Raw genomic sequence first — 26,950 nt, forward strand, 5'->3', positions numbered from 1 at the left:
CTAAATTTCCTTATAAGCACTGTGCTGAAATGCATTAAATTGAGCTACAAAGCCCTGTTTGTTTCCATAACTAAGATGCAGGCACACCTGCTCCATCTTCTTGAGCAGTTCTCCGACCCCAGAACTGAAATTCCAGCTCACTCAGTGAAGGGGGCAAACCTGACAACTTTTAATCATTAAATGCTTAACTGGAGCTTTACATTCCTATATCTCACAAAATGCCAGGCGTTTTTACATTAAAGGCAGAAAGTGACATAGCAGGACCTTTGGAAGTCTTTGAGTCATGCCTTTTAAATCTTTATTATTATTTTTCTACATTGCAGCTGGAAAAAAGCACTGAATCACAAAACCAACCAAACAAAACCCCAGAAATATACCAACAAGCTCTCACTTCTGTTTCGGTTGTGCCCAAGCTAGTTCTCATTTTCTGATATGATCAGTTCTATTACTCATACAATGGTTACATTCTCACCTACACAACTGCGTGGAAACCAAAACACCAACCCAGGGAAGCAAGAACCTGCAAGGAGCTCTGTGCATCCCAGTGCAGTGAGTTCAGAGATAAAATACATTATGTTAGCCCATCTAGTCCTTGGAGATGAGCTTCTTTCCTCCCACCTAACAGCCATTGAAGAATTTTAATTATCTTTTTAAAGATACTTTCTTCTCCTTTACCATTTCTCTTGCCCCACCCCCACCTCGAGGATTTCACAAATGGCAGGAGATCTTTTTCCACTGCAGTGGCTTTTTCCACATGAAAAAAACACACCAAAATATGTATTTTTTGTAAGAGCAGAGAAAATAACATTTTCTACTGTTGATAATCTCGGTATCTCACAATACATTTCACTGGACAGTAGTTATTATTTTCTTTGCTCAATTAATCTCATTAACCTCAAGAATTTTAATTAACTTTACTAAAGTCAATCAGGCTCCTTATGCTTAGCAAGATTGTTTGGAGACGTACAGTAAGAATTACAATTAGGTTAAGTCTCCAGCCTCATTAACAGTGCAAAAGTAATTAGTAATACCTGTGTGTGTGTGTGTGTGTGTGTGTGTCTGTGTCTGTGTGTAGGGAAAACATCTGTGCAATTCGCTTTTCTATGTTGGTAAACTGAACAAAACTGGAGGTTATTCACTGTAATAATAATAGTTTGGTTTCACTTATGTAAATTTTTAAAGAAATGTATATTCATTTGTGAATTATGCTTTAAACTGTAAACTTTTGGTCCTGTCGTTTTTTCGGGGGGCATAAAATATCATTAAGTTAAAAGTTGAGTATCCTGATATGTTCAGACTTTAATATAAAGCTGACATTCAAAGTAATTATGAGGAAAAAAGGAAATAGAGTACCATCTGAATCTGACTTTTCATGTCCAAATAGCCTTGAAAATGTAATGATAATTTATTTGGTAGATGTCAGTGTCAATTCCAATGCTTCTTTGCTAAGAAATAAACAAATCGTGTTCCCATCAAGGGGACTTCCTGTGTGATTCAGAACTAAGCAAAGTTTTTCAAAGGTAGAAGGTCAGACTTCAAGTTTGCTACATTTTCTCATCATTATAAAGAATATAGTTGCATATCACGTAAGACTTATTCCTATACCTACGACCTACTTATTTGCATTTGTATATTAAAGCTAATATTTCAGGCATCTTTTTTTAAGCAGTTGAACATTTACATCATAAAAATAGCATTATCAAGGTTGTAATCCTTTCCATGATAAAAGGAGTTCTCTTACATAACACCTTTTAAACCATTTAGGATTTTACCATAACCTCAGTAATTAGATAATCACCTAAACTAGGTGATATACAAGCATTCTTGTCCATGTTTAGCTAAAACTCCCATTGATTCAGTCAGTCCTTATGGTGTTATGAATACCAGGGAAGTTAAAACACACCACTGACATAATTTGATGTTTCAAAAACATCACAAGCAATGTAGTATTGGATGCTAAACAGAAACAATATTTATGAGTTATTAAGAGCAGAAGGTCATATGTATGGTAGGTAAAATCTATTTTCGAAGCAAAGAATAAACATCGTCTACTCTCAGTTTCCTGCAATTCATATTCAATCCTTGGCAAACCCTGTTACTTTCCTACACATAGGTCAAGTTAATTCACAAATTCTAAAATGCTTATGGAACACTAAATGCACGCCAGGCACTGTGATAAAGTCTGGGATTCTGACCATGGAGAACATCCAACCCCAGCACTTTGGATGCCACAATTAGGAGGGAAGAGAAATGAGATCTTCTTGACCGTGCTTCACTTCACGTCATAGTTATCCTCACATTTGCAGAGCCAGCTGCTCACCTGATGCTCCAAGACCAGCAGCATCTGGCCAGTCTGCACGATTTGACATTCCTTGCACACAGTGAATGTGGTTTCCATGGCAGTGTGGATAAGGCCCAGAGCCTGTAATCATGGTGCCCCTAGATGAAATTAATCAGGTGTCTGAGTTGCCCATGGCAGCAACACAAACTGGACTGAATTAGGCAGAAGAGCAAATGTATTTGCCTTGGTTGCCAGGAAAGGGAGGGGTATAATTAAGGAGGATGGGACCAGGGCTCGATGCTGCCAGGATTTTTCTGCTTCTCTGAGCATCAGCTTCATTCATCCCTCCTGCTTTTTCCACCAGGCCTAACCATGGCTATGGAAACTCTCAGTTCATATGCTTAAGTATCAGGAATAGAAAAAGAGAGGGTTTGCCCAACCAGGCATGGTTGAGCATTGACCGAGGATCCAGGAGATTGCAGTTCGATTCCCGGTCAGGGCACATGCCTGGGTTGTGGGCTCGATCCCCAGTTGGGGGCGTGCAGGAGGCAGCTGATCAATGACTCTCTCTCATCATTGATGTTTCTGTCTCTCCCTCTTCCTTCCTCTCTCTGAAATCAATAAAGATATATTACAAAAAGAAAAAGAAAAAGAAAAAGAAAAAGAAAAAGAAAAAGAAAAAGAAAAAGAAAAAGAAAAAGAAAAAGAAAAAGAAAAAGAAAAAGAAAGAGGGTTTCATTTTCCCATTTTGAAAATTCCTGGGGAACACCTCTAAGTTGCCTAGTTAGCACCAGCCCATCCTGCTGACCCACCACTCCTGTGGCTCCGTGGGGTCTTTCACCACAAAACAGGGACTAGTTCAAACATGGCCCCTTGGACACCTCTGCAGGTAGCCCAGTTACCCAGTCCTGGAGCCTGCATAGGCCTTGCATTTTCTTCTCGACAAGCCTTCCCACATGGACTTGAGGAAGAGTTATGTCTCCTTATCTGGTCTAGAGAAGAAACTCCCAGAGCTGAGCTCTCTACTCAGTTACTCTTTTTCCTCCGTTATTTGCAATTATTCATGACCCTTTTTAATATCTGTATCCTAGTCTCCATGCCTCAAATCTCCTATTGCTTTTTTAAAACTTTACATCTTCGTGTGCAAAGCATGGTATCCATGAGATTGTGAACCTACACAAGGACATGAATTAGTCAATTTAAAATGGCTACATGGATTTATTGCTCACTGCAGAGAAGATCAATGGGACCTAAAGAAGAACATAACACAAACCTATATTTTCAAAGTTCATAAACCACCCTCATGTGGACCTACTCTTTATGTAAGAAAGGATCAGAAATACTGAGATCAGCTCAAGAAAACTGGATTATTCAAACAGATTCCATATTTGTGGGGCTTATGTACTGTTATTCATTAACTAATGCACATTATAACTTAGTAAAGTGTCAACCTTTGTTAAGACATACTTTTTTTAACTTTTAAGAGTGAGACAAAACAAAGCAAATATATATTACTTTAGCACAGACTGAGACATATTCAGCGCTTGAAAAATGCTTTTGACTAAAAATACTCCAATATGCAAAAATCCTCTGCACTTTCACTAAATTATTGATAGTACCTTTTGGTCATCACTTGTCCCACATGACTCTTGACACAAAAGGCCTTCCGTGTCTGAATGCCCACACCACACGTAGCTTCTCCATCCCATCCAATGGTTGCATTAAGGGCAGTAACCGATGTGTCTTCAGAACAGGGGCCCCAAGGCAACGTCTCCCAATAGAGCTGCATACAGGAATGGTCATTGCATGAGCGATATTCTTGGAGGGCCTGAGAAGGGGGGCATGGTTTTCCACCTGCAAAAATCAAAATATAAAAGAATACATAGCTGTTGTTCTTTTTATTAACACGTTGATGTTGTTATTGCTGTTCTTATATTTGTTGTTTTGTTATTTTATGGCCTAGAAAAACAGCCTTTTGACACAGCTTTCCAAAGGCCTGAGCCACTGCACCCTTCTCCTCACCTTTGTCCTGAAGAACAATCTGAAGACAATACGTCACCCCATTCTCTAAATAACAGGGAGCAGGACCTGTCAATTATATTTTTAAAACTAACTGATTCTACTGCCCACCCCTGAGTCATGTATCTCAGAGACAAACTCCAAAGAAATCTGTTTTTATTTTATTACTATGCCTACATAGGTTAGTCAGTTAGATAAAATAACCCATGACCTTGAGCTGCTATTAGATCCAACACACACACACACACACACACACACACACACACACACATTCTCTCTCTCTCTCTCTGCCTATATATGGTCTCTCTTTGCTAAGAGAGCATTATTTTTATCTCAGTACCATTTTAAGACACCCATTCTCCATCATGCAGCGCATTTTACTACAATTCGAGAAATCCAGAAGTCTTTCTTGTTTGGCAAGAGGAAGCCCATCCTGGACCTCCGAAATCATACTTGACAATGTGTTATCTGCGGGCTGGGAGACCAGGCAGATGTGGATCCTTACACTCTGGGTGAGTCAGACAATCAAATTTCAGTGCTGCCTTTCCTTTCACATGTTTATATCCAGGTAAAAACTGCTATTTATCTAATGCATTACTTTTTCTTCTGTTTTCCACGCTATAATGTTTTATTCAGTGGGCCAAATGCTCAAGAAGATTTGTGACTTTGGTATTATTCTTATTTCCCCCCATTAAATACTACGGGCTTTCCCCCCTCTTTCCAAAATTATGAAAGACGAGAAGGGGACGCAACGGCATCTTAAGGACCTGAGTCTTCGTTCATCTTGACCCTGGCCCCCTTCCTCAGTCACAGACCCGGGCCTTGCTGGGAAGGAGCCCTCGCAGCCTGCGGCCACCCGGCCTTGCTGCTGCACCGGAGCTGCGGGCAGGCAGAGCCAAGGGGCGCTCAGAGGATGACGCATGTCGCCTGGAGGCAGAGACATCGCTACCAGGGACAGCAACAGCTGCTCCTCTCACTTTTTCTGATGCCCCCGTGTACATCCCCATCGCACGTTAGCTTCCCCAAAGCCATTTTTACAGCCTTCATCCTTTCGCTCTCACTGCACGCCAGCGGGGCAGAGCAGAAAGCAGGGCGCAGGGCTCAGCTGGCCGACGAGAACGGCCGTTTCCAGTTAAGAAGCCGTGTCTCTTGGTTCTTAATTTGGAGCCCTTCTTACCAGCTATATTCCAGTTATGTTCCAAAGCACATGAGCTAGTGGAAGCTGGATGTGTATCAAGAAAACTTTGTTTTCTTCCCTAAAAATGTATAATAAAACAATAACATAGGATGGACTAAAACAATTCATGCAAATACTGGCACCCAGCACAGGTGAACTTGAGGGTTAAAGAGAACAGGCGCACAGTGAAAGAAACAGTGTTCATTTGGACTCAAGGAATATAGATGTTACCTAGATGCGGCTATTTCCACAATGCGACCTTCACAGTTACCTATCGGAAAACAGTAATTGCGCAATGGACTCCGTTGAAATATTTATTATTACTCACCTTCTCCAGCCAATGCCAGGATAGTCCTTGACCTGGTCTGTTTCCCATCAGAGTTTTTATATGAACAAGACTGGGAGCAGGGTGACCACTCTGTCCACTCGCTCACCACGCAATCCATCCTGCAGGGAATTTCACAAGCCATCCGTTCAGGAGGAGGAGACGCTGGGCAGAGGTGCCCTGATACGTCTTCCCCTGTAATCAACCAGAACAAGGCAGAAGCTGGTCAATGCACAACCGAGGCCACTCCAAGCAACATTTAGGATCATTGCTTCCTCTATTACTTCAGTTTAGCTTAGAAGACTTCACCTTGTGTCTAAACCAATAAAGTGCAAAAAATGATGGTTTCTCCAGTCATTCATAATATTTGTGTCAAGGAAAACTGCCAGGAGATCACTTGGCATGGAGAAAGGTAGATACACAGCAAAGCTGGCAGTTGTCATCCTTCACAGGGACAAAATGGGCTTCTTCCAGCAATAATGTAGCCATGGATGGCTGGAGACAGACATGATTGATGCATTATTGACAACCATATGTAACAAGGATATGTTTTTTAGCAAAACGGGGGCGTGTAGGCCTGAAAAAGCATAATTTATGTTGAGCATTCTATTCTACCCTATAAAATAGAATTTTACCAAGCTAATTTTCTGGTGTGTGCTTTTGCCTCCAAACATGTAACCTTAAGCAAGATTACCACACCATTATTCTTTTATCCTGTTTGTGCATAGTTGCAAATAATCCAAAACTAAAATGGAAATGGATCTGTGGCTAAATTATATAACTTGCTGAGACAAAAGTTGAAAGCCGCTCCAAAATTCTTCCAAATGCATTTACTATTCCTCCTTTGAATAAGCTAATAAGTTACTTAAATGTATGTATACTTATAACATATATTTATACATACTTGTGATATAAATATATATTTACAATTAACAGAAAACATGAACAACAGTGATACCATTTATAGTTTGAAGTAACAATATGAAATATGGAGTGGCAACTATAGGAGAAAGGCTGTTTTGTCTGTGTGACTTTGTGCTATGGAATGCTCTTGTCATAATCTGACATAAAAAATAACTGCAAAGGTTATTAATATTTATAAAGTGTCTCCTTTGTGCCAGGCACTGTCCTAGTAGAAAACTCTTAGAGGCAGGTGTGACCCATCTCATTTTATAGAGGAGTTGTCATTGGCTCCAGAAAGAAAACTTGGTCAGGATCGCACAGGCCTCAGTGAGGAATCAATTTAAAACTTTCTGACTCCAGAAGTTCTGCTTTTCCCATTAACCATGCTGTGTCCAATTCCAAGGAGACGGATATTCCTTTTCTGAGGAAGTAAATAGAACGACCTGACAGTAAGCAAGACTGCCTGGAGGAGATTGTGCACTGCTAATATCTGCATTCATATTTGTGAGGCCAGGCTCATTGCCCTTGAGGTACAAATAAAACTTCTCAAGCATATTATGAGAAGTAATAGAGATTCTAGCAGATAAGCTGAAAGACCAGTTCCAATCATTCTCTTTTTAGTCTCGATCTAGAGTAAATGAGTCTACACTGTATGTTATGTGAGTGCGCGCACACACACACACACACAAACGGGTAGTGCTTTTAAAAGTACAGAAGGAGGCAGGCCAAACAAAATGCCCAAATTTTACCTAATCAAAATTCAATTTCCACATTTATGAATATTATTAGCATCATTTGTATACAAAACACTTTAAAGCAGTGTCTTGCAAAGAACATTTTGAGGAATAAAATATAAAAAAGGGGGAGGGCTGAGAGGTGCTGGGTTAAATTAGTAAAATGGTCTTATTACTGAAGAATTCCTCAGAGTTTTTAAAATGCCAAGGTATAGTGTAAAATTCCTAGGGTAGAAATGGTATGTAGTGTTTTTCAACCTTACTTGACCAGTAGCCATCCCTTTTTAAGGGGCATTTGTCTCAGAAAATGGTATATTTATGAAAATGTTTTGAGAAAACTTTGCTCTCAAGAGTTATACAATTATCAACTATTTTATGAGCACATAGTGTGTCCATGGTATATTATAGTATGTAAATAGGTGAAAATAACTATTATTTACCCCATTAGATCTCATAGTTAATAACAGAAACTGGCTATAAACACATGAGAAAAAAAATCTCCAAAAGTAAATGCCAAGCCCTGGACTGTGTGGTTCAGTTGGTTGGGCATTGCCCCGTGTACCAAAAGGTTGCTGGTTTGATTCTGGGCAGGGCATATGCCCAGGTTGGGGGTTCAACCCTAGTAGGGGGCATCCAGGAGGCAGCTAATCAATGTATGGTTCTCACATGGATGCTTTTCTCTCTCTCCCTTTAATTAAAAAAAATCTTAATTTAAAGATCTTTTAAAATTTTAATTGAAACATCTTTAAAAAATGTAGACGCCAAGCTGCAAATGTGTGTTTTGAACAGGAAATACTACAGCAGTTCAGGGAAGACAAGGACCTGTGGGGGTTTAGGATGACAGCCAAGGACTTTCAACAGGGAGAAAGAGAAAGGCTGAGGATTGGCGGCAATGTGGGCGAGCATTTCAGGCATCAAAGTGTCAACAAAGGTATAATGGTAGAAAAATACAAGGGATTTGGAAGACGGTTAATACTGAAGCCACATGAGGAAAAGGGAATGCCTGTGGTGCAAGAGTTATTGGACATCAAATTCTGAATGACTTAGACTGACACACAAGTTGTTATATATTTCTCCCTTCCTCTAGTTCCCAGTTGCTTAGGTTTCCCATTACCCAAATTTAACATTCTCCCTAGTCACCATCCAGCACTCTTAGGATTCACTTTGGGTGCCTGAATGCTTTTTAAAGCCTAAGCTCTCAGATAAACTGGTTCACACATTTCCTTAGTACAGTTCAATGTCAACACTCCACCAACATTTTGATAGCTTGTCTATACAGGCTAATTTAGAAATAAGAGCAAAGAGTAGAGCCTTTCTCTCAGGGAGCCAAACTAATAGTCATAAGCACACTCTGAAATACGTGTGAGCTGTTTTATATAAAATCTTATCAAAAAAAAGAACAACAGCTGCACAATGGGATCCTAGTCACAAAGTGTTCTAGTCTGGCACAGTTAAGCATCTGGATGTGAATTTTAGCACCACTTATCCTCTTGAATATATCAGTTAACATCTTTGAACTTCAGTTATCTCATCTATGATAATAAAATAATAATGTTTATATCTTTCAGGGATATTCTAAGGATTAGAAATCATTTATGCAACATACATAGCAAGGTGTCCAAACACATAGAGGACTTTGAATATATAGGAAAACCTTTAAAAATATCCTTTGCAAAGATGTATAGCACAAAAACCCAATGGCCTTTATCATCTGAAAAATCTAGCCATTTATGCCATAGCCCCAGAAAGCCCTTGCTTTACCATTTGTATATATGTATAAATAACTACCAGGAGCTTCACAGGCTGGTTCACACACAATATAAACACTACTTATAATTTTCCATATCATTTTATTTATATGGTCAGCTAATCTGAATGACTGAAGAGCCAAAAGTAAAGCACTTGTGCCTGCATAACCTCACCTGCTAGCCTACAATGCTGTGATCATCTGCCCATGTCACAGAGAGAACCCATCTCTAAAGAGGAGCATTAATTCCCTCCTGTCTTCGTTTTCTTGGGCGGATCAATGAAACCAACTGAAATCTCAGACAAGCATGGAAAACAAAGCAGCACATGGCACAGAAACATAGCCATTAAAAGTCATTTTCACCAGCTCTGATAATCTACTATCATAATAAAATAGAATATACTTAAGAGGGAAATTGAGTTCATCTTTCATCAGCCTCCCTGAGATCAATAATGACAAACTGCATTCTCTCCTCGTGGAGTAGACTTATTTAAATCATTTGTGATTCTGAGAACATGGGATATGGTGCTGCTTCAACCTTGTCACTCAGTATTTTTTTTTTAAATAATTTAACATGGGGAAATTCACATTACACAAAATGAGCCATTTGAAAGTAAACACTTCAGTGGCATTTAGTAAATTACAATATTGTGCAACCACCACTTCTATATAGTTTTGAAACATTTTCATTGCTCTAAAGTAAAACCCTTTACCCGTTAAGCACTTTCTCCCCGTTACCCATTCCCCTCAGTCCTTGGCAGCCACCAATTTATGTTCTGTCTCTATGGATTAAATTATTCTGAATATTCCATGTCAATGGAATCATAGAATATGTCATATTTTGTGCTGCCTTTCTTCACCTAGCATAATATTTTAGAGATTCATCTATGCTATAGCATATATCACTACTCCATTTTATGATAAAAAATATTCTATTGTATGTCTATACTACACTTTTTAAAAATTTGTCTTTATTGTTGAAAGTATTACAGAAGTCCCCCACTTTCCCCCATTGACTCCCTCCACCCCACCCCCACCCACCACCCCCAGGCCTTTATCCAGTCATCTGCTGATGGACATATTTTAGCTACTGTGACCAGTGCTGCCCTGAACACGTTTATATGTGCACATGTTTGAGTACCTGTTTTCAACTCTTTTCAGTATATATCTAAGAGTGAAATTCTGTGGTCTTATTCAACACTAGTTGTGTGTGTGTGTGTGTGTGTGTGTGTGTGTGTGTGTGTGTGTGTGTACGTGATTCTGGGAACTGTGGCATAATGGATGGGTGACTAGGTCTTGGCCATACTTTATACTCCTGTTCTCATGCCTGACAATTCCTGGATAAAAGCAAAAGTACCGAGATGAGAGAAATATTTTTGAACATAGCAATATACTCAAGGTTCCCTAATGTTCCCCCCAGTTCAAATGTATATATTACTTTACATAGAAATACCTCAGGGCAAACATTTTATGGCTAATGGTCAAGTATCCTGTAAACTTAATACTAACACAGCTATCACGGTTTGTGCTTTGGACATCAAGCTAATGTTTAAACCACACGTATTCTTTCTACTTCATTCTGCGGCATTGGCTGTTTTGTGACTTCTGAGGAACTACAATTTAATATTATGAACTACTATCTATCTTTTATAACAGTAGGAAAAAAAACTATAATTCTTAGCTTTCTGACCTAGACTATAGGTATCCAGAAAGAAAAAAAAAAAGAGAAAAGATATACACAAAAGAGAAAAAAGAGAAACCCAGATATCCACAAATCTACAGCGTGATTTGAAAAGTACACCAACATTTTGTCATTATGAAAACTTCAAATTACCATATTCTTCTAAAAATAATGCATTCTTGGTATTTTATGGATATTTCCTCTCGTATACTATTACACTATCTATGGAAAATAGTAAAAGTATTGAAAATACTCTGCCTGTCATAAAATTTTATGTCTTATTTAAATCTCAGAGAAGAAAGGCAATAAACATTGATTAAATGCTTGCCGACAGCTGAGTAAGATGTCAACAGCACATAGCAAATTCACTGGATTCATATGTACTTAGTTCCATTTAAAATTTTAAATGTTATCTCCTTACAGGCAAGTAGTCCATGGCCACTTCTGGGCTGAGAACCTAATCAGCTAAGGAAATGTTTAGATTGCAAACCAATAAAATATGAAACAGAGCTAAAGGCTAAACAGAAGCTAGCTCTGTGCAGCAACGCAATGCCAGCGCTGCAGTGAATATCTCCGCTTGCTAATTTCCCAGTCTGAAGCCTGTTTGTCTCTGCACTTTACACGTACAAGAAGACAACAACACCTGATGTTAAGAATTATCATATTCAGCCCGGCCGGGCGTGGCTCAGCGGTTGAGCATCGACCTAGGATCCAGGCGATCGGGGTTCGATTCCCGGTCAGAGCACATGCCCGGGTTGTGGGCTCGATCAATGGCTCTCTCATCATTGATGTTTCTGTCTCTCTCTCTCCCTCTCCCTTCCTCTCTCTGAAATCAATAAAGATATATTTAAAAAAAAATTTATCATATTCATAATAATAAAAAACCACCCGCCCTACGCTAATGATATTTGGGTAGGAGTGGGCTACACGCTGTGCTGGCCACAGGACATGTAGTGGCTTAATGAAATCTGTATGACCATTATTAGTTAGGCACCATGGTTTACCTGAAGCAGAGAGGCTAAAGGCCTTGCTCACAGTGAGGGAGCTCACACATCGCAGGCCACGCTCCTCCCCTGGCCGCTGCGCCGGCTCCCACCTCACAGGGCCATTCCCACGGCAGGGCCTTCAGCTGATGAGGCCCACGGGGAAGGGCCTCTGTCCAGCTCACTGTCAGCGTCTCGGCAAATGCAGCATTGGCAATGGTAAGCTGAAAGGAGTGGGAACCCTGATCATCTGGGAATGACATCAGGGGATGGGGCAACACAGGACAATGCCTTTCAAAACCAGAATAGATAAGCAGATGAGAAGAGCTCAGGATGGAGAGACGGAAGAGTAAGGCAGAACATATGACCAAATTAGGGACATTCTGCAGCAACAGAACAACATATGATGAGATAAACGACACAAACACAAGCAAAAAATGTAATAATCATGCAAGGATGATCACAAAGTGAAAAAAATCCTCTAATCACTGATTTTTTAAAAAAGGAGACAATGTAAGAGCAAATACTAAAATGGACATAAGGGAAAACTCAAAACAAATGTTAAAAAGAAATAATTGGTAGGAAATAACAGCTTAAACAAGAAATCAATCTTTCAAAGGTAAACATGTTCCCAGAGGCCAGAGTTTGCTGCAATTTTATCTGCAGGGCATGTGAGCTATTGGGTGAGAAGCCTGTGTGACTGAGTAGGTCTCTGGGGTCCCTCAGCACAAAACCAGAACAGCCAACACCTGTCACAGAGAATGCACCCAGCACAACATTACAATATCCGGGCCTGCCCCGAGCTAGATCCTGTTTCCAGGGGCAGTCAGTACTCCACGTCTCACACTGGGGCCTGCTGGGATTTCGGGGTCACCACCAGGTCTTAAACAGGCCCTGGGGGAGCAGGCTGGGAGGCGCCTAAACACAGCAGATCACTGCGTCACTCTCGAAGCCCCTCCCTTTATGTTGGGGTGCGGGGAACCCTGTGTGCACAGTGTTTCTCTTTAACCTATCTGAAATGTTTATAGTTTTCATTTCCTCAGCCCAACATTTCTTCTGCAGGACGAGAGAGGGGCAGGGAACCTAATCCCTGGACCTCTTCTCCACATCCACCCTGGGCACCACCTTTCCGATTCAGGAAACTGGACAAAGTAGGATCCTGGATTCTGCAAAAACTGCATCCCAAGTACTTTTCCTCCCGTCTTGATACCTGAAGGGAGCTATTTAAAACTGACATAATGCTTTTCTCCCACATGCCTGACTCTTGCATACGAAAGGCTGGTTTTTAGGATTATTCTCTCTAAACTAAGCTTCAAGAATCCATTTGTGAGCACTGACTTGCTCCGTCTGTTTGCATTGGAGGAATAATGCAAACTCTTTTGGGCACAGTGGAAAACTCAGAGATCAACAGGAGGGCGGGGGGCCTGTCCAAGAAGGCACAGAAGTGCACACTGGGGAAAAGCGCACACTGATACATCTCAAAACACGATCTGAAGACATGAAGACATCTTCTTAGTGCAGAAACTCTGTTTCTTCTGGGAATTTTATAGAGAGGCTGTACAATTTTAAAAAGCTGAATACAGAAGGACAATAATGGAATAAGTGACCTTTGTAGTACAGGACTTACTTCTTCAGGAAGTAAACAGTGCATTATAATGCACAGAATATTTGATGAGGAGTTGTAACATCTGGATTGTGTCCTGGCTTTAACACCTGCCAAGATGTGTCCCTGCAAAGTGGTTAAGCTTCTTCAGGCTTCTGACGCCTGCGTCGGTGGGGGGAGGGGCACTGCTACCGTCCTTGATTATGTCACCAGGTCTGCTGATGAATCAAAGAGGCTAATGTAAAATAACACTGTGGAAATTGCAAAGCACCATTTAGATATAATGTGGTTTTTTATTACTGGTGAAAATGGGCATAAAGGACATTACAAATAGAAAAATGATTTGTGTCAAAGATACTAGCTCTATTCACATCCCATTTGTGTTAACTAAAAAAATAGAAGAGGAACTGAAATGATTATAAAGGAAGAAATAATATTACTCATTTCATCTCTTTATCTACCTATCTCTATCTATATATATTTAGCTATCTGGCCATTTAGAAAAGGACTTGAACCAATGTGAATATGTAGTAGTTTATAAAGTACTTAAAGTTGTCGAGAAGTTGTAAAATATTTGAAAATCAATATTTTAAAGTTAAAATGGGAAAGTTGATAGAGTAAACTGATAGTACATGAGTGAAGACTGATCATTTCTCCCTGTAATTAACCTTCAGAAACATATTTTAGTGCCTGTAAATGGGAAATACATCTTCATTTAACTACCTCACTATAATTGTACAGTTAAGATGTTTTCAATTTCTCTGTGATAAATAATACTGCAAAGAACAATCTTGACCATATTGTTGATGGCTTTTTGAAGAACACATTTCCAGAAATGGAAAGACAACGTCAAGGGATTTATAAGGTGTGAACTTCATTAAAGTTCTTGCACAAAAAAATGTTGCCAATTGTTTTGTTTCATTATTTACATTTTTATTTTCATTATTTGGCATGTTTTTACATTTACATACAATAAAATTCCCTCTTTGTGTTGTATAGTTCTATGGGTTTTAGGAAATGCATGGAGTATTGTATCCACTACCAAAACTGTGAGACAGATCAGATCTGCCACCGTAACAATGTCCTTGTGCTGCCCCTTTGAGTCAACCCTTTCCCCCGATCCTGATGCTCAGAAACCACTGATCTGTTCTCTGTCCCTACAATTTTCCTTTTTTCCCTCACAATGTCATAAAAATGGAAATATACAGATGTAGCCATTGGAGGAAAGTGTATTTGAGGTGCATCCACATTGCTGCCTGTATCGAGAATTCCTTCTTTTTGTTGCTGAGTAGAATTCCATTGTGTGGATGTAGCACATTTTGTTTAGCCATTCCCCTGCTGAAGGACATTGAGATGTTGCCACATTTTCCTAATTATGAATAAAGGTTTTGTATGAATATACGTTTTCATTGATTTTGAGTACATATAATTAGAAGGGTTATTGTTGGGTCATACATAAGTGTAGACTTTATAAAAAAAACCCTGCTTCCACACTTGTCGGAATTACTATTATAAAAAAGACAACAAATAACAAGTGTTGGCCAAGATATGGAGAAGAGGGAACCCTTGTGCAATGTTGGTAGGATTGTCAGTTGGTAGAGCCACTGTGGAAGCTGTTCAAGAAATTAAAAATAGAACTGTCATACAACCCAACAATTCTACTTCTGGGTATTTAGCCAAAGAAATCAAAACATTAATTTGAAAAGATATATACGCCCTTATGTTCACTGCAGCATTCTTTTCAATAGCCAAGATACTGAAGCAACCACTGTGTGTGTTTGTATGTGTACATACGTGATGGAATATTGCTTTGCCATAAAAAAGAATGAAATCTCGCCACCTGGGACAACATGGATGGACCTGGAAGATATTATGCTAAGTGAAATAAGTCAGACAAAGACAAATACCATATGATTTTATTTATATGTAGAATCTAATAAAACCCCAAAAAACACAAAACAAAACAGAAACAGACTCACAGACAGTGAACAAAATGATGGTTGCCAGTAGGGAGGACAGTGGTGGCAGGGGCAAAACAGGTTTAGAGGATTAAAAGGTACAAACTTCCAGTTATAAAATAAGTAAGTCAAGGAGGTGCAATGTACAGCACAGGAAATACAGTCAATGATACTGTAAGAACTTTATATGGTGATAATTACATGACTTACTGTGATAATCACTTTGTAAGGTATATAAATGCCAAATTAATATGTTGTACACTGGAAACTAAAGTAATACTGTATGTCAATTATATTTCAATTAAATAAATAAATGTTTCCCATCATAAAAAAAACAAAAAAGAAACTACTAAACTATTCTCCAAAGAGTTCACTGTATCATTTTGCATTTCCTTTAACAATGTATAGGAGCTCTAGTTGCTTGCATCTCTATCTGCGCTTAGTATGATCACTTTTTTGCTATTTTAAGTTTTATCATTCTTATAAGGGTATGGTGGTGTTACATTGTAATTTGCATTTCCATTTTCCTAAAGACTAAGGATGTTGAACAAAGCTTTTCAAGTGCTTATCTGCCGTCTCTGTATTGTCATTGGGGAAATGTCTTTTCAAAGTTGGACTAATGTTTAATTGGGTTGTGTTACAGACTGAATGTTTATGACGCTCCATATATCATATTCATATATCAAAATCCTAAGTCTCAATGTGATGGTATTTGGAGGTAGGGCCTAAGGGAGGTGATTAGGTGTTGACTAGGTCGTAAGAGTGAGGCCCTCATTATGAGATTAGTGTCCTTATGAGAAGCAGGAGAAAGCACAGAGTGAGAAGGTGGCTATCTATAAACTAAGAAGCCGGCCTTCTGATGACACAAATACCAGGCACCTTGACCCTAGACGACCAGAACTATGAGAAATATATGTCTGTTGTTTAAGCCACCCAGTCTATGGTATATTATTACAGTAGCTGGACCTATAATAGGTTGTTTGTTTTCATATTGTTGAGTTCTATGAGCTCTTTACATATTCTGGGTACAAATTTTTTGTTGGACTTGTGATATGCAAATATATGCTCTAAGTTATATGGTTTTTCTTTTCGTTTTCTTAAGAGTATCTCTGGCAAAAAAAAATTATTTTTAATTAAAATTTTAATTTAAATCTAATTTGTCAACTTTTCCTTTATATCCAGATAAGTTTTCAGGAAGGAACCAAAAATATATTGCCTCTTTCAAGCAAAAAATGTAGTTGAAACATACGTATTGGGACCTAAAATTTCATAATTTGGCGTAAGGGAATTCTCCAACCAATATGTACCAGTGTATAACATGAATAAAAATATTTCAAATATGGTACTAATGAATAGCTTTTCCAAGGCAAATATTTATGGGTGTAACAACTGAGAGTCAGCATTATAATATAATGATAATATGTGTGGTGCAATGGAAATTAGCTTCTGGCTAAAATATCACTTATGTAGCACCCAAGCAGAACAATGCATGATCGATGAAAATGGAACTCTGTCTTTTATAAAACTGCATCAATCATCTGGCACAATGTCTGGTGCATAGTAGGTATCAATAAATTCTGGATGAAAAAAATGAATGAGATATAAAGGGAAAGATGTTTAGTCTGTGTAAAGTATAAATTATACCTTACATTTTTATACTATGCACCCCAACCTATGATGAATCCATGTGAAGCTGTCAGGCAGTAATTGGGAAATAGGTGAGGCTTCTAACCCCAGTGCTAACTGGGAGGCAGTATTACGTAAATGGACGCTGGAGTCAGACTGCCTGGGTTCAAACCCTGGTCTGACAGGTATCTCCTAATACTTAATTTTGCTATGCTTCACTGTCCTCATCTGTGCGATGACCTGCATATCCTAGGGGACCGTAATGATACCAGTACCTCTCTTATAGCACTCTTATTCTGCTAGGTTATTATAAAAATATAATCACTTGATATACACAAAGCCCTAAGATGCAGCCTTGCACCCTAATAGTTCATATAACAGTCGTTATGATATTTTTGTGATAGTACCATATTGAAGGTTATAGGCTCTGCCAAACTATTTTTGTTCCAACAAATTTTTAAGCTCAGGCCTCTGGGAAGATTGTCTTCGAAGAAAGTATGGGCCCTGCACAATTTCAGATCTATGAAGAATATGTAGAGTTGACCCAAATCTAAAGTTTTTTGTATTGGGGAAGAATTCTGCAAAAGCAGAATATTGTAAAGCAGCCAGACATCCCTGATTGTGTCATTCCCAGAGGACAGCTACAGTGTTTCCCTTTAAAAAGCATTGCTGATGCCTTTTTCTATGCTTGATCCCCTGGCTGTTAAACTGTTCATATGCAATTTTGCAGAACATGGCAGGGGCTAATGATTACTTTTGTACCATATTAAAAAAGCATAATAAAACAGCAAACACAAAACTATAGTGAAGGTTTACAGTGTTGAACTCATAGAGAATCATGCTATAATCATTTTCTCGCCAAAATGTTGCAAACTAATTAAGAGCCTAAAATAATAATTGCATACTGCTTTTCCAATGTGTTTCACCAACTTAGTTCAGGTATAGGATTACAGTACCATAGATCAGGGGCCCATCAACTAATGCTGAGAATGTTTCTCTATTTATCAGAATTTGAGATCCAAACAGAAAACAGCTTTCAAATGTTTAGTTCAGTCTTTCATAAAACCAGAGAGATGAAAAGAAGAACTTTCCAAATTAAAATTAGGTAACTAATAATTATAAAAATAAAATGGTAAAATAATGAACACTGACCTTTTGTTAAAGTTCTCATTCAAGTCAAGCTGATGTCAGCTGGGAATTTGCACATATAATAAATAAAATGTTTTCACTTAGATTAATCACTTGGATAGGATGATGTCCACGAATATATAGGTTTCTACTATTATAAGTTTTATCTACTATACTTCACTAGTATTGGCTTAAGACTGATATTGATGTCTTCTAGCAATTGAATGAATTCTCAGGGACAATAAACCCGATCTCTATTTGTCTTTCTTCCCCAAACTGCTCTTCTAGTGGTAATAATTCAGCCTGGCACTGCCATTTTCCCAGCCAATCTCAAACAGTTAAAAAAAATCAATAAATAAACCTAAGTAAAGTTTAAAGTCAAGTAAAATATATGCTGAAATATATCAAAACACAAACAATAAACTTAAGCAAACATATCAAATATCCAAACATCACTTTATAACGCTGCCACATTCTCCTCGATATTTCCTAAGAGGAATCGTGGCACTGGATTCAGGCTGTATGCTCAGAATAATTAGAGACGAATACAGACATTTGAAATCCGTGTACTCCTTTAACTTCTGCACTGACACCAAAAAGAAGCATGTTCTTATTTTATGAAGTAGATATTATTTTATTGACTGTCTGCTTTACTTAAGAGGTCAAATCCTTAATTGCATCATTAATAAATATGTTGACATTCATTGCCTGCAAGGCATGGCTTCTTTGGAAGCAATTTAAGCACATTAGATATTTGTGATCATTTATCTTATTCTAACTGGCCCACTGGTTAGAAGAATAATTTGCTAATTCTTCTAGGCAGTGAAACCAGCAGTTATTAGGTTATTTGTACATAGGCACTTTTTTCCTGAGACATAATAAATAGAAACGTCTGCTCGATAAATTGAAGGTTGTATATAATGTCTTATGCCTTAACACATGACATTGCTTGTTTGGCCAGAGAAAATGATGTGTTTTATGCATTTCTGAGTTTCCAGTGCCTAGAACAGTGCCTCACTCATAGTAAGTATTCAATAAATGCTAATAGGGTGAAAGTAAGTAAAACCGAGCTGAGCAGATGTTTTAGAGTCTGAGACATTTCTGGCATCCTCTTGCTAGCACAAACTGAGGAAATTTTAAAGTGCTTAGGAATGTACCAACATAAATATATCTGATCAAGGTCTACTACTATGAATAAAAACATTGGTTTAGAAGCAGCAAGACCTGGGTACGAATTCCAGCCTGTCCATAATAGCTGTGTGTCGCTGGGTACCTTATTTCAATTCTCTACACACTGGCTTCCTCATGTAAATGTGTGAATACTGGTTCTACCAATTTACCACAGGAGATGTGTGATGATGAAATGGGGTAAGATTAAAGTAACAGGCAGGTATGGTCAGTATTCAGTATGTGCTGGTGGTGGTGATGATGATGATGATGACATACGTCTACCAACCTCTATCAATGCCTTTAGATTTTGCATAAGTTCATTACAGATAAAGCCAAATCTGTCAGCCTACAGCAGAGGAGAGGCACAGGGGAGCATGTAGAAAGTAATGAACATACCAAAGGCCTTGATGAAAACAGCGAGGCACCATCGGCTTTGCGGCTTGCATGCCTGGCCTTGCGCTTACCTGCCTTGGCCTTTTCTTTGGGTTGGGGTAACACTCCATTGGCTGTCACTGGAGCCTGACCATCTGCTGGACTACTCTACTCACAAACTTGGCCTCATGTGATTGTCCAGTTTAATTTGTGGACATCGGCCAAGGCTCAGGAATCCACTTATTTTCCCTGTGAAACTTCACAAACTATGAAGGTTTACTCACCTACCCAGTCTGTGTATCACACCAAAGCCGAGCTGACTTACATGGTTTTCAGTGATGAGCATGCCGACCTCATCCTTGGACATCTGCGGGCCATGGGCCACTTCTGTCCAATTCAGAAGTCACTGTGCATTTTTACCACCAGGAAGTGACAGAGATTCCTATCATTTTGTACATATGAAATTTCAGCAACAAGGAAAGGGACATCCATTCTGTTTCCCTTATTTATTGTTTTTATCTCAAATCTTAAAACGGCAGAAATTAATTTTTATCCACTCTTCCAAACTGAGATATTGAAATGGAAGAAGTCTATGTTTGATAATTTGCCTCAAAACACAAAAAGCCCCAGAGTTAAAGAAAGCAATATTGTCTCTCTAACTTAGAAAACATTCTACAAGTCTCATTATTCAGGCATTATAACGGAAAATAATATCTTGAGAACTGGTTTTCGCAGAAGTTTTTATACTTTTGTGTGCAAAGGAATACGTATATAAATATAGAAAAATATTAAAATTTTCAATGTTAATCTATATTTCAATTGACCCAAGTATATCTCGGCAACCTTTCAAATACAGAATGCATAAAATTCATAAAATATATATGAGCATGATTGCATTCCCGTTTCTAATTTATTTTCCCCCTCAACAAAATTCTGCTTCTGAATTCTTATTTATTATGCCTTTTATTCAATTGAGTACCCAGGCAGAAAATACAATAAAGCTTTGCTAATTTCATAAAATATCGAAACACTGACACTGCAAATAGGATTTCACTATCTTTATGTACTTCTGGGCTTATCTCTTAGTTTAATCTAAAAACCTAGTTAAGGAATGTGCAATTTCCTGGGCCCTAATTCTAATAAATTACTTTCAGCATCTGAGAGGATTATTCAAACAAAATTCAGAATAACTTTTCCACTAGTGCAAAAGCAGTTAAAGAGCTAATTCACAAAGATCAAGAGATTAGAGAAAACAACAATTGTGGCCAAAGTTTTGACCTAAGCCTTCCAAGGTAAGTGCGTTTCCTGCCCCCTTGCAAGGTTTACCTTTGATTTGAAATCTTGCAAGAAAAGAAAGACTACTTCGAGGTGCTCATCTTTATTAAGTCAATGTTTGAAAATTTACTGTACAGTCCTAACTTCCCAATCAACAGACCTTCAGCTGCGGGAGGCTGAGGCAGCTCCCCAGGCCAGATGCTCTCCCCACATCCGAGGCAAACTCCTCACTCCAAGGGACTCCTCTCGATAGGATTTGACTATCACTTTTCAGAATTCATATAACCTCCCTGGGAATCCACAGCTCTTGTAAAACAAAAGTAGTTTCTGTTAAAAAGTTTGTATTTTTCTTTATCTTTCATTAAAGGCATAACTTACTTATTTCATAACATGCTAAAGGTACTTAGATTTTATTTATTTTAATAGGTCCACTTCCATTTGTTCCATGGTCCCTGATATCATAAAACTTATATCCTAAACATAGTGAAGGTGGTAAACAGAAGGGAAATCCATGGAAAAGCATATAAATAGGCAGAGTAACAGTTTTGAGTGCTTTCTATCGCCACCTCCCTCCCAAAAAACAATATATATGGGAAAAGCATATATGTATGGCCATTATTAACTCCTAAAGTCTATGGGATAAGGTTATTAGCTAGAATCAGAGCTTTCAACATATTAGTTTATTTCTTTTCCTTCCACTTGAAACATACTGACATGCAAATTCTATCTCAGAATAAAATACATTATTTTTTATTTGTATTATATGATTCTCTGAATTTTATTACAAAAAAAACATTTTAAAATATCCTTTCATTGTTGACATTATTGTCAATATTCCTCCTTGTTTTGCTTTCTATTACGTTACCTTGCTCTTCCAGACATTCTAGGAAGCAAAATGCAGCCATCCTCCTAAAAACAAAGGCTTGCTTAACCTTCGCTAAAGGGCATAAGTAATGTGTAATAAATCGGTGATTTCTAACATGTATATTTGACATACACACATTCATATCAATCACAGTAGCTGGGCACAACAAAAAGAACTTTAAAAAATGTGTTTCCATATCATTTGTTTAGTAAGATATTGTTTTCATGACAAGTGTGGGCAAATGAAACTGGCTGAGGTCTTTGGTTTAACTGTGGTCTTTGGTATAACTTTTTTTTTATTATTTGAAAAGGAGAAGATGATACTTTGTGTATACATTTAGAAGTTCAAAGGCAAGCTTATTTAATTTTGAATAGCGCTGCCTTTAATTACAGAAAGCCTAAATAAAGGGTGTCCTAGACATTAAAACCATAAACAAAACCTGAAGTCATGGCTTCAGGACCTTCCACTTGACCCGAGCGCAAGAAGCGGATTCCCTGCCTCCCGGCGCCGCGGTGCTGCGGGTTCACGGGGAGCCGGGCCCAGCTCTGCCGCCGCTCGCCCTCCCCGGGGTGTCCTCTACTTTGGCTTAAATGGGGGTGGGGACACCTCCCAGGCCCAAGCCTGGCTGAGGTCTCCAGGACCACGGCCAAGGTTTCAAAACGGGTTTTGGTTTTGGTCTCATCAGCCCATCCGACTGGGAGAGTACTGAGAATGAGGAAACTGGCGCTCTGCTTCTCTACTAGAATGTCAGTGTTAGAAGATAATTATACTGTGTAAATTATATGTGATTATCTGCCCTTACAGATGTTGTAGCATACTATGCACCTGCTGTTACATGTGTAGTATTATAACTTAGTGTGATACAACATATGTGTGATACAACATAATATCTAACCTTAAGTTAGATATTAACTTAGGGTTAAAATCTAAAAATAGTATATATATTAGTTTATATATATAACTACTTACAATATAACCTTTATATGATATATGTTAGCCTAATAATATTAACTAATATCAAATATATTATAAACAGTATACAGTATACTATGTGATTATGTGCTAATTTAGTAAAAAATCAAGTGGAGAGAGAGAGTTGGTGATATACAGCCCCCAACATATTGAAGATCTTTCAGATATATGCCTTATACTGAATAACTATCTACCTCATTGGGATATAAATGTTAAAAGTAGTTCACAGACAATTTTGACAGAGCTTATGTGCTTTGTCAAAGAAAAAACAGAGATGGACAGGAGTAAAAATGGTAAAAACAGATTGAATAAAGGCCTCTTGCAATAGGGGAAAAGAGACCTCGGTATAGAACGGGGCTCAATTCTGAACACAAGAAGGAAAAGGGGGTCTCATGGCCCAGGAGCAGGGTGAGGAGCTGGTGGGTGGGAAAGTACTGAAAGGGCAGCGTAATTCTTGCTGAACCGATCTGACAGAACTCTGCGGTCGATGATGGGATGGTGAGGGATCTGGTCAGGTATCCAGGGCGGGGGTTCTCTCTAAACTGATTTAGCAGGATTCTTGTTAAAAATGGACTTCACAAGGATGGAGGCTGAAGCTCAAGATGGGGCCTAGTCCCACGGAGGGCTTCAAGGGGCCTGACTAAAATTTGTCCTGATCTTTGTCAGCTCCGAATATGCGAAGATCCCTTGGTCTATTTGAAACTACCTCACAGCCTCCTTCAAATTCAGGCTTGCAAAGATACCACAGACTTGATAAGATGTCCCTGTAACTTGTTTTTTAGCATAAAGATATTAGCTTACAGGGTTTAGCACCATTTCTGCTTAAGCAGATGCCATAAATCTGGCTGTGAGCTGAACTACATTCTTGCCCTTGAACCTTTATTCAGCTATCAACTATCAAGGAGAATATTCTAGTTCTCATTTTGATTTCTGAGCCATAATTTTCTATCACTTGCTGTTTTTTCCCAGGCCTTCTTTTTACAGAATCTTAGTTTTGTCCCTGGAGCTGTCCTCAATACTTACTGAGTTCTTTTACATATTAAACATGCTCACTTCTCATCCTGAAAAGGCTTCATGTTTACAACTGACTATAGATGGCCTTTAATTAATTTATGAACTAAAAGCACAGGCAAAAACGATATTCTTAGTGCAGTAAAGAAAATGTTAACTTAGAGATGAGTCCTACCTTGAAGCATTCAGTATTGCCATAGAAAGCTCAATACATTCCACTTTGAAAGCCACTGGTATCAATTCAGACTATGTTTTGATTTGCTTAAAAATTATGCCACATACTATTTTACTTGGACACATTTTCAATTATCCAGTTTGACAAAAATCTTGACAGATCAAATTAGACCTTGAAAATTTCTCAAGCATTCTCACATCTAGCCAAATATTGGTAAAGAGTTTCCTTGCAAAGTCTTTTCATAATTCTGATAATAGCCAAATCTACACCATTGAAGTGGCTCTAGAATTAGTGAAGACATCATGCCTTTGAACTTAAAATTAAGAAAATGTCCACACATTCCAAAATAAATTCAGCCAAAGCTACACATTAAAAAAGTCAATATCTTTCAAAAACAAGCAAAAGGTTAAAACTGACCAGAATCAAAGGGTAGTGAATCCAAGAGCAGCATAGATTAACAAAAAATGTAATTTAGAAAAATTTAATGAAATAAATATTTCACAAAATTGTTGACCTTTCAAGGATGTGCTGTAAGACTTCAATACAAATACTGTTGTGGTTTTATATTTGTGTGATATTTTAATTTTGGGGTTAATGCTACAACTCCTCTTTATTTAGCTCCAAGATGACACAGAATATCTTTCCTTTTTCTTGGTACGGTATACTCACTCTCAACAGCGAAACTAACACAGAATATGCACTCAGTAAAGGCCTCCTGAATGAATGCATGAAGGCCTAACAAAAAGACTGATATTTTCTGCCCGGCCGGCGTGGCTCAGCAGTTGAGCATTGGCCTGTGATCCAGGAGATGGAGGTTCGATTCCCGGTCAGGGCGCATGCCCGGGTTTCACTCGATCCCCAGTCGGGGGCGTGCAGGAGGCAGCCGATCAATGACTCTCATCATTGATGTTTCTCTCTCTCTCTCTCCCTCTTCCTTCCTCTCTCTGAAGTCAATAAAGACATATTAAAAGAAAAAAACGACTGATATTTCCCAGTTTTACTGAGGCATAATTGAGATATGACATTGTGTGAGTTTTAGGTGTACAATCTGATGATTTGATAACACGTATATACTGCAAACTGATAGCCAAAATACGGTCAGTTAACAAACTTTTCACCTCACGTAATTACCATTTTGAGGGTTACTGTGGGGTGATATCTCATTGTGGTTTTGATTTCTATTTCTTTGGTGATTAGTGATGTCGATCATCTTTTCATGTATCTATCTGTTGGTCATTTGTATGTTTTATTTGGGGGGAAAAATCATTTCAAGTTTTTTGGCCATTTTTAAATTGGATTGTGTGTGTTTTTCTATTGAGTTGTATGAGTCCCTTATACATTTTGGATCCTAGCCACTTATCAGAAACATGGTTCGCAAATATTTTCTATTATTCCATAGGTTGCCTTCCTCATTTTGTTGATTGTTTCTTCTGCTATACAGAGGCTTTCTTAATTTGATGTTGTCCCACTTGATTTTTACTTTTATTTCTTGTGCTTTTGGTGTCCAACCCAAAAGATTATTGCCAAGACCAATGTCAAAAGACTTTTCCACTATGTTTTTTTCTAGGAGTTTTACAATTTTAGATCTTAAACATCTAAATCCTTAATCCACTTCAAGTTAATTTTTATGAATGGTGTAAGATAAGGGTCCAATTTCATCATTTTACAGGTGAATATCCAGTTTTCTCCATGCCATTTATTGAAGAGTCTGTCTTTTGCAAATTGAGTCTTCTTGGCTTCATGTCAAATATTAGCGAACTGTATATGCATGGGTTTATTTCTGGGCTCTCAATTCTGCTCCATTTTTCTATGTTTTTGTTTTTATGCTGGTATCATACTGTTCTGATTACTGTAGTTTTGTAGTACAGTTAGAAATCAGAAAGTGTCATGTTATCAGCTTTGTTCTGTCTCAAAATCACTTTGGCTATCCCAAGGTCTTTTGTGATTCCATACAAATGTTAAGATTATTTTTCTATTTAGTGAAAAATAGGATTGGGATTTTGATAGAAATGCATTGAATCTGTACATTGCTTAGGGTACTATTTTAACAACATTAACTCTTCTATAAACACAAGATTTCTTTCAATGTATTGTTTCTTATTCAATTCCTTTCATAAATATCTTATAGTTTCAATGTATAGAATTTTCATCTCACTGATTAAATTTATTACTATGTATTTTATTGTTTTTAATGCTATCCTATATAAAATCATTGTCTTTATTTCTTTTTCAGATAATTAATTAATTGTCAGTATACAGAAACACAACTAATACTTTGTTGATTTAGTGTCCTGAAACTTTACTGATTAATTTAAACTGTTTTTTTAGTGGATACGTTAGTATTTTCTACATATAAAATAACATCATCTGCAAAAAGAGACAATGTTACTTCTTCCTTTCCAGTTTGGAGGCTTAAGGCTGACTTTCAATCCTTGATAGTCTTTCATAAACTAATAGTAGACAGGTGCTGATGTTAATTTCAAAAAAGAAGACACTTTGAAATAACAACCATAATTATAATGATAAAAATAACAACAATAACAAAAACATGTGGAGCATTTAACTGTTTGTCAAGCAATTTCCCATACCATGATTATATAACCATCATCACAGGTATTAGTAGAGGTATTAATAGTCTTATTTTGACAAGGAATCTGAGGCACAAGAAGATTAATTGGGTTACCCCAAGTCAGCTAACAAATGGTAGAGCCATTTGTCAAACACAGGTCTTTCTACTAATGTCATTTATAAATTGGATACTAAAAGTTCATTTACATAATTAAGGTACATTATTATATTAAAATACATGAATTAAAAATAAAACTTGCATAATATACATACATTTATCAAATTTTTAATGTTTTATCATTTCTTTTATATAAATACTGGCTTTATTGAGAAAATCTTGAGTTTAAGGCATTGAGAGGACAACTGTGACAGTCCCG

The 26,950-nt window shown here is 37.9% G+C and overlaps 1 protein-coding gene across 1 annotated transcript in view; it reads right to left on the reverse strand.

Moving 5' to 3' along the window:
• Positions 1-26,950, reverse strand: part of THSD7B (thrombospondin type 1 domain containing 7B) — a 630,654-nt gene that overhangs the window by 335,518 nt on the left and 268,186 nt on the right. The window contains exons 7-8 of the mRNA XM_087819873.1: positions 5,806-5,997; positions 3,901-4,135 (exon numbers count right to left, since the gene is read on the reverse strand). Coding sequence (XP_087675999.1) covers positions 3,901-4,135; positions 5,806-5,997 — 427 coding nt within the window. The remainder of the gene's footprint in view (positions 1-3,900; positions 4,136-5,805; positions 5,998-26,950) is intronic.

Source organism: Miniopterus natalensis, chromosome 8 (assembly GCF_054644295.1).
Source record: "Miniopterus natalensis isolate mMinNat1 chromosome 8, mMinNat1.hap1, whole genome shotgun sequence".
Classification (NCBI taxonomy): Eukaryota; Metazoa; Chordata; class Mammalia; order Chiroptera; family Miniopteridae; genus Miniopterus; species Miniopterus natalensis.